The 9,798-nt window shown below is 32.1% G+C and overlaps 1 protein-coding gene across 8 annotated transcripts in view; it reads right to left on the bottom strand.

Annotated features, from left to right (window-relative positions):
* The window catches only part of LOC106787280 (heterogeneous nuclear ribonucleoprotein C-like), a 276,054-nt gene that overhangs the window by 15,190 nt on the left and 251,066 nt on the right, over positions 1–9,798 (bottom strand). For all 8 annotated transcript variants that reach the window (XM_014749497.1, XM_014749499.1, XM_014749496.1 and 5 more), the window contains one exon: positions 5,466–5,613. In XM_014749497.1, the coding sequence (XP_014604983.1) occupies positions 5,466–5,613 (148 nt within the window). The remainder of the gene's footprint in view (positions 1–5,465; positions 5,614–9,798) is intronic.

Genomic DNA, 9,798 nt, shown 5'->3' with positions numbered 1-9,798 from the left:
TAAAAAGAAACGTATAAATCTCGATTAGCGTATTAGTGTCCCAACTTCGACGTGATTCTACACTCTCTTCTTTCTTTATGATATATTATAGTATGTATATATATATATTATTTCTTGGAAAAGTCTACAAGTTATTTCAAATTTATTGGATAATCTTGCATCAGCATAAAAAAAAAAAAGAAAGAAAAAAACAAAACAAAGAGGGTAAAAATTTTTCTCGAGTAAAACGAAATCGATTAAAATAGGGAAATTCGATATGAATAAAAATCATGTACGCGAAAACGGTTATCAAAAAATACAAAATACAATGGAAAGACAAAAATGAAAAACAAGAGAATAGAAAGAGAGAGAGAGACAGAGAAAAAATGTGGAACGAATATAAAAAATTCGATGGACGCCATGATCGTTAGGTAAGTTATATGGATGTTCTCGTTCCACCCTTTCCACCCCCTACCCCTACCCCTACCCCTCCCAACTTCTCCTCTATCCATCTCACTCTCTGTACGTTATTTTTTTTTGTTCCCTTCAGTTACTGGATCTCCATGAATGTTACTGGACATCCTACATAAAATTCTATCGTGTGTCCCACGTTATCTATTCGCATCACGAAACGTAATTCGCCGTTGGCCTGGAAGGACAGACTACGAGTGCATACTATTTTAATACTATTTTAAACGTTCCTCGTTAGATACCAACATTGCTGATAGGGGATGGGGGGTGGGAAGGAAGGGGGATAAAATCGATTCTAATATAAATTTATTTTAATAATTTCTAATAAAATATATGTATATATATGTGTATATCGTATAATATATATATATATATCAGATTATTTTCAAAACAAATGTTCAATGATTTCGTAATATTTGAATGAAAATCAAGTTTCCAGAAATAATTGGGAACGTTTAATTTGAAATTAATGGTGAATTTCATTTTCTGTTGTTTTGAACCAAAAAAAACTGAAAGGTTTGCATATCGGTTTGGTCGATTGTAAAATATTAATTATTTATGTTACATTTGGTAATATTTCAAATAATAATTTATCAATATGTAATTTAATATTAATATCAATTTATTTTAGGTTAATTTTATATTAAAATAACGTATATTTATACATGCTGCAAAATAGACTTACGAATCATTTAAAATAAATTGTTTAAATTATTAAAATAAGAAAAATATAAGATACATATTATGTCAAAATTGTATTCGTACACATATTTCTATAAGAAGCTAAAGAAGAAAAAAAAGAAAAAAAAAAAGATGCAATAATTTCTGCAAATGTATTTATCAATAACACGATAATTCTATTTTCATAAGAGATCACAACAACGATAGACTAATCTAACACTTAAAACCTAAACCTATTCAAATGTCGTATTCAAACGATTTTCGAAAAACGATACTTTTAATTATAAACGATGCTATATATACATACAAAAAATTAATACGATTAAAAATAAAGAGAAGCACGAAATAAATAATAATCCTAAATTCGAATAAAACCAGAAAAAAGAACAAAAGAAATCGGAACAAAAAAGAATAGCCGCAAATCCAGCGTTATATCCTTGCAGTGTTATTTACACACACACCCACATATACACCACGTGTATCGATCAATCGTTCGAATGAAAATATAATGCTCAATAGGTAGGAGGAGAAGGAAGGGGGGGTTGACGGAGAGAGATTTGAGGGTCGTTCGATAGATAAGATATTTGAGATCTAAGGATAAATTCAGCGAGCCTGATCCTAGGAATCTTTTTACTACTCCCGATTGGTCGAAGCTTTGGAATCCCGCAATCCGTTGGACGAGTAGAAGAGGCGTGTCAAGGTAGGATAGCATAACATGATCCTAGAACACGATCCCGAAACGATGCCAGGCTGACCGGTGGTATCGGTAGGAAAGTAAGGATCCACCACCGTATCCTGTTCCAGGATGTTGCTTCGATCGAAACCGTTCTAATTCTCTTAACTCAAGCTAGGATGAAGTTGCCCACAGCCGCATTGTGCGAGCAAAACACACACACATAGATAAACACATATAGAAAGGAAAAGCCCACCTAGCCCCCTCCTTTCTTCTCTATCTATTTCTGTCTTTCTCTTTCTCTTTAGGACAACCCCCGACCTCTGACCACCCCTCCTCATCCCACCACATTGTCTACCCTTCTCCGAAGTTTATTGAGAAAGCTCGCGAAAGTAAGCTGTTTATCGGCAACTCCCAGCCATTCCCGTCGTCATAGTATTTCCCGTTGATCTCACAACTCACTACCAGTTTCTCTATCTTTCTCTTTCATTCTCTTGAGATTTGACTTTTCAAGGAACCCCTTCAGAGAGAAAGAGAGAGAGAGAGAAAGAGAGAGAGAGAGAGAGAGAGAGAGAGAGAGAAGGAAAAGTAGATAAAGAAAGCCTTTCGAAAGTATCGAAACTAGAAACCGGACTTGACTTTTTTCTGACGTATAACGCGAGTACCTATACTAACAAGGAGACCTTACGGTTGTGTCCTCACGGATTTTAACGAGCTTTTGTATATTAGTAGTATACCTTTAGAGTGTTAATGTGGTAAAGTATTTTATCAAAATGTGAAGCTAATTTTGAGAACAATGCTTTTAAAGTTTTGAATTTTTTTGTATATATGTTTATATTATCTTAAATGCAATTGTTTATTAAATGGCTTGCTAGCGTAAGTAGTAGCGTACTCGCTTCTCGTGCTGCTAGTTAGTTTATAGTGGGTTCGATTCTTCTTTGGGGAGAGGAGGTTTTTATTAATAACCTTTTATTATTTGTTTTTAAATTGTTTTTTCATAATTCTTAATTTTTAAATATATACAGGAAAAAGAAAATTATTTATTACAAAAAAATTAGAAATAATAAATTTGTTAACATCTTGCGCAAATAATAGAGGAAAATTTAATCCTTTAATTACAGTTAACATTTACAGTTAACAAGTATATTACACATGAAATAGTTAATGATTAGAATATATAAAATTGTTATTTGTTAGTATATTAAAGATTTATCTATTTTCATATAACTGTTAAAAAATAAAATGTTAACTGTAATTCAAGTAATCGATTTTTCTTCATTATTTACGCAAGATATTAAAAAATATATTATTTCTAATTTTTTTGTAATAAATAATTTTCTCTTTCCTATATATATTTAAAAATTAGGAATTATGAAAAAACAATTTGAAAACAAATAGAAAAAACTTCCCCCGATGAATAATCGAACCACTAACTAGCAAAACGAGAAGCGAGTACGCTACTACTTACGCTAGCGCGCCACTTAATAAACAGTTGCATTTAAGATAATATAAACATGTATACAAAAAATTCAAAACCTTAAAAGCATTTTGATAAAATACTTTACCACGTTAAAACTCTAAAGTTATACTATTAATATACCAAAGCTCGTTAAAATCAGTGAGGTCACAACCATAAAGTCTCCTTGTAAGTACAATAAAAAAAAACCAAAAACAGATTTTCACGTTTCTTTAGAAAATTTTGATAAAATTAATATAATAGGTTTGTTTTTTAAATGATTTAATAGTTTTCCCATGTATAATGGTTTATTATGTTTAATAATAGTTAAATGGTGATTGTAAAAATTAGTAATTTGATGTGATTGAAATAGATAAATGTAAGATTTATCGATTAGATTTTTATCTAATCGATAATTACATTGATCGAACGTCTAGTTAGAAAGAGGCTCGATGGAAGATTTAATTTATCTTCCTTTAACGGGACAAACCCGTACGTACGTACGTACGTACGTACGTACCACCACCACTCTTTTACCAAAGGTACACCAAAGCCATAGATAGCAGCGGTTGGTGGTACGTGAAACGAGTCAGCGGTAATCGCTGTCCTGAAACTGGAGGGATAATCAATCAGGATATCGAAGGTCAAGGAGCTCCATCGAGCTCCTACAAATTGGGTTACCGACAACGAAGCGGATCCGAACAAATCCTATTTCCAATTCTCTATTTTCCACGTAGTTGTAACCGGAGCTTTTCTTCCTTCCTCTCCACCCCCTTTCCTTCCCATTTCCCAGCCCTTTCTCTTTCTCTGTTTTCACGACGGATAATAGTCCGGGAACTCTTCTTCTTCGGTAATTTTTTTTTTTTGTTTGTTTGTTTTCTTTTTCGTCTATTTTCTTCTCGAATCCGTACTCTCGAATCCTATCAATTTCGAACCATTTGTAACTTTTGTGTTCCGTTTCTCATTGTTATTCCCTTAATGTCCCCGATGAACGATTGACGATTTCGTCAGATTTTATTCACTTACGTTCGAGTAAAACGACGAAATGATTAGTAATTTTTTGTTTTAGAACAACGTGCCAGACTCGTGGTAATTCGTTTCGAACAACGAAACGTTGATAACACGAGTCAGACTCGTGGTAATTCATTGGGACAAAATATGAACAAAACGTGTCAGACTCGTGGTAATTCGTTTCGACAAAATATGAACAACACGAGTCAGACTCGTGTTGTCCAATTGTCTTCTCGATATTTTCTTAAATTTATTGTCATTTCAATTTGTTTATTTATTATGGTTAAAGCAATAAGAAATTAACGAGTAGTTGTAATGATTGTGTGAAGACACTAAATTAATCAATAATTGTACGAATGTGAGAAATATATTGTAAAATAATTATTTAACCAGTTAACTGTGTCGATCATTTTGCAAGTGTCGCGATAATCAAGCGATGACGGATATAATCGTCAAACACAGAATAAGTGGAGCTGTTGAAATATTCGGTCAAAAAGACGACTTTATTTTAGAAAATGAATGAATTTATAAGTAATATTTAAACAATGGATCAACGTAAAGCTATATTTACACATAATTAACGAAAAACTTAAAAAAAAAAATCAAATATTTAACAAACAAACAAACAAACAAAATTTTTTGTTTTTGTCTTCTTTGATTAGACATCCAGGACATCATCGCAAATGGAGAATCTAATATACTTTGTTTTTTTGGTTATGTTAAGTCAAGATTAAAATCGGGATAATCAAAGATCTAGTGTCCAACTCAAATTATCTATAATGTTTCATTTGTTTATTTCATTTCGTCCTGACCCCCTAAACATTCTAAACATATTAAAATTTACTAATATAATTTAGTTTTCGTCAGAATTACAATTTAAATATCAAATTGTATCAAAATTTTACGCATGACGGATATAGCCGTGAAAAAACACAAAATTCTGCCATTCTTTCATGACGGATATAGTCGTCAAACATACTTAACTGATTAAATAATTATCAAGCTTAGAAATTTATTTCTAATTCGATTGAAAATTTGACAAATGAGAAATGTTTGAGATGACATCCACAGCAGAAAAAGAGAGAAAGAAAGAGAGAGAGAGAGAGAGAGAGAGACACGTGTACTTTTAGATACATCGGTTATCATTTATGTGATTTTAACAGGAAGAGAGAGAGAGAGAAATAGCAAACCTACCGGCTAGACGGCCATAACGTTGAAACATTCGCTCCACATCGGTCTTACTGCACTGAAACGTGTTTAGATTGCCGACAAACACCCGGGAATTCACTGCCTGTGGGTCCTGCGAATTCGTCTGATTGCCCACTTTGCTCATCTTCATCGCCTGGAACAACAAATAACCAACGAAATGAACATTAATCTTGATGATAAGATCTTTCTGAAATTTTACAACTAACAAAATAAAACATATATATGTTATATATAATAATAATAATATTAATAGTAATATTATTTATTATATCAACATTAAGTGTTACAAATATACGTATAAAAACTCTTTTATCGTATTTTTTTATATTAATATATTTATTTAATATTATAAAGAAAAAATGAAAATATAGTTGACAAAAGCTAGTTGTATTATTTCGTCAGACAATTTGTACAATTTTTCTTCCACATCAAATTGTTCGTTCAATTTATAAATCTTTATTCAGGAGCGTTGATTCAACATTATTCGCGAACGTGAATGATAAAAGGGGATATGACGGATGCGAATTGTATTGGTGGTGGTGGTGGTGTTAGTAATGGTGGTAGTGGTGATGGTGGTGGTGGTATTCGTATCGGTGGTATCATAATTTCCAATGAACCAAGGCAACCGATAGATCATTCGTGTCGAGCATGATTAGACCGCGCTTCTCGACACGTCCAATGATACGAAGAGAATTGTTAAACTGTGATACAGAAGAGAAAAACGGATTTCAAAGATACGTCAAATATTTTTCCTCATAAACGTATTAATATATATCCCCATATATATATATATATATACATATTCACACAATTTTACGATTATTCGCGTTTAACGCGAAACGACAGACATACTGAATAATAATAATAACAATAATAATAATGAAAAAAAAAATAAAAATCCCCTCCTCATCGAGTCGTAATTTATTTCGCGAGTATTTTTTCCGTGACACCCGGTCCCAGTATACTCGTCGGTTGTGTGTGTGTGTGTGTGTGTGTGTAGTCTTTTTTAATTAAACGTCTACGAATAGAATGTCATTAAATGCGATTTTACGGACGATAAAACGAATACGATGAATTTCAAAGTGTACCTATACCGGTCATCCGTAACCTTATTTTTCCAATGTGTTTTTTTCTTTTATTTTTTTTTTTATTTTTACTAGATAAAACGTTGCGTAAACTGATTTTTTTTTCTTTTATGAACGAATAACTTATATCGCAAAATACGTTCCTTCTCTCTCTCTCTCTCTCTTACACACACACACACACACACGAACTATATTTTTTTGTTTTCCAAATCATTCGAACGAATCATCTGTGCGTATATGTATAATAAATCGAAGCAACGTATAGATTTGGAATTAAAACAAAAAAGTAACCCCCGTTTCCCCCCCCCTCTACCCTACCCATTCCCCCGTGTTAATTAACACGCGACCGGTGACGATTTTTTTTACGTTACGTCACGTTCACAACGCGAATTCGTCGTATCGTCGTCGTCGTCGTCGTCATCGTGTTTCTGCATTTCTTCGATCAAATGATATACACAACGTACAAAACTAACGAGATCGTTAGCAACATGTCTGTGTGTTTTTAACATACACTGTGATAGGTGGTAGGGAATGCTACATATGTGTTTTATATTTTATATATATATAGTATATTAATCCACGTTTCGTTTTCATTCTCCAACTTTTACTTCATTTTCCTACCCTACCCCCCTACTATCTTTTTTTTGCATATATATATGTGTTTTTTTTAAATAATCAATCCCACGTACACGTATACACACATATATATATATCAGGGTGAGTGCATTCATTGTATTACGCTTGGTATAACGCTTAATTGGATGTCGTTACGATGCTTTCGAACAAAGAAATAAATGTTCTCCCTGAATTTGTTCCCGAAGATTGGTGTTGTGGTACAGGTAATGTAAATTCATCATCAATGTTTAATTTTTCCGTTAATATCTGGTGACGAATGTTTCAATCCCGATAATAATTGTAGTGTGAAACTGACGAAACAACAAATGATTCGTTTCTTTCTCATTCTATCTCGCGTTTCACGTTCTGAGATACTTAGACGTGTTTTCCTATATTCGAATTAAAAAAAAACAAAAAAAGGATAAAAGAGAGAGAGAGAGAGAGAGAGAGAGATAGAAACGATCGACAGCTTATTGTTCCGAGTCGGATGATTTTTTTCGCGATCAAACGTTTGATCGTCTACAACCCCCCACCCCCACCCCTTCTACCACCACCCTTTCCCAATGGTATATCCAATAAAATTCGTTTGAAATTATTGCTTTTACCACGATATTCGCGATATTTTCCGTAGGCTTCTTGCATCGGGCGACAAATGCGTTTGCCCCTGTACTCGGGGTTTGTTAGAAAAAAAAAACAAGAAAAAAGAAAGAAAAGAAAGAATATAAACCGACGAGTTGCGAAATTGGAAACGAAACAGACCGATCCTTTTGCGAATTAGATTTCCCGTTAACGTCGATTCGGCGCAAGCTAATTTTGACGCGACACTCCAATATTTACATGACAACCAGGATATCTTTCTGAATGTGTGTGTGTGTGTGTGTGTATATGCGAGACGTTTATGTATGAGTTTATCGATATTTATTGAGAATAGGGTAAAAGCCTTTAACTCGTCGTTGCATGAATGCAATGAACGTTTGACTAAAAATGACGGGATCGATACCATTAATAATAATTTAATTCCCCTATTTAATTTCCCATGTAAATAATAATTTACTTTGCTAAGGTTTCTAATAATTACTCATATCTTTTTTAATATACAGAGTGATAACATCTAATATTAGCATCTTAATATTTCTGTTATTCGTTAAAAACATAGAAAGAAAAAAAACTTTACATGGCACGAAGGGGTAAGTAAAGTAACGTAAATATATTTTACATGAGATGAGAAGTAACGTACTGAAGTTCTTATGGTTATCTTGATTATTATAAATGAATACATATAACTAAATATAATTTTTTTGTTCTTAACCTTAGGACTACTAAGTGGGGTAGATATCTATATACCTCAGGTTAACTTAAATTAAATGAAGATTTGATCATTTTTCAGTACTTTAATTTATTTAAATCGATTTTTCATCGATTAATCTCCAAACCTACGATTTACGTTCGAAAATTTGTATTTTATTTTATTTTATATTTTTATTTATTATATTAAATTTTTACAAATATTTATAATCTTAAGAAGACCCGCCGTTAATATTTATATCTAAGCCTATCATCGTACTACGGGCTATGCCCGTAGTTGTAGGTTAAGGTTTTAAACTTAAGTAAAATTGAATTTGCTCTTCACAATTCTCTTTGACATGAAAAAAAAAACAATAAAATTCATATACTTCAAAGTCTGATTATTGCTATCAAAACAATTTTTAGGATTAGAAAACCCTTGGGGTAAATATATACCCCAGTTTGTAGTTTGAAGGTTATAAAAATAAGTTTGTATTTTTAGAATTAACGATTTGAATGAAGTACAACGATGTGTCACTCAAAATTATGCAAGCTCATCTAATGCTGCATTGCGTCAATACAAACGACTCCATAATAGTAAAAATTCATCGTAAATTGAAACATCAATAATGTTAATAATTCGAAAGCTCTAGTTTTTATTTATCATGTAAATATTGATCTTAAGAAAATATTTTTGTTGTTGTTGTTGTTGTTGTATTTGTTTGATCGAAAGTACTCGTAAGATTTCATTCACGACGATATCGAGGAAAGATTTCATCCCCCACCCCCTTTCCCTTCCCGTCCCTTTCCCACTACCCATCCCTCTTTTCCACTCTTAATAGTATTTTATATTATAATATATATCTCTGATGTCATGACTGTGAGGGGAATAGTAACTCAGTGACAACATCTAGATGTCATTTATATTATCGACTTTACGTTCGTTCTCGTATCGTTCCTTCACTACTCTTCCCTATTTTCCTTTATCGATGTTAACCATAAGTTCGAGACATCGACAAAGAGGGGGGACAGGGGTGCCTAATGTAAGGCCATTCGCGAGAATTTCAAAGATCGAGGGTCGTCTGACTCGTTTCTCAGGGAAAAATCTATTCGATGTGTTAAGTCTCTCTCGTTTTATTATTTTGATTATATTTATTAAAATATTGTTGTTGAATTTATTTTACGTTTTACAAATAGATAATAATAGATATGAATTATTTATTTATTAGAATTAATTTATTTATTGTATATATATTTATAAGAATTAATTTATTTAATATATATATATTTATTAGAATTAGTTTATTTATTATATATATTTGTTAGAATTAATT

This window comes from Polistes canadensis, unplaced genomic scaffold, assembly GCF_001313835.1.
Source record: "Polistes canadensis isolate GaletaPanama2010 unplaced genomic scaffold, ASM131383v1 scaffold_97, whole genome shotgun sequence".
NCBI lineage: Eukaryota > Metazoa > Arthropoda > Insecta > Hymenoptera > Vespidae > Polistes > Polistes canadensis.
The sequence above is the reverse complement of the archived record's forward strand: the minus strand, read 5'-3'. Positions and strand labels throughout refer to the sequence as shown.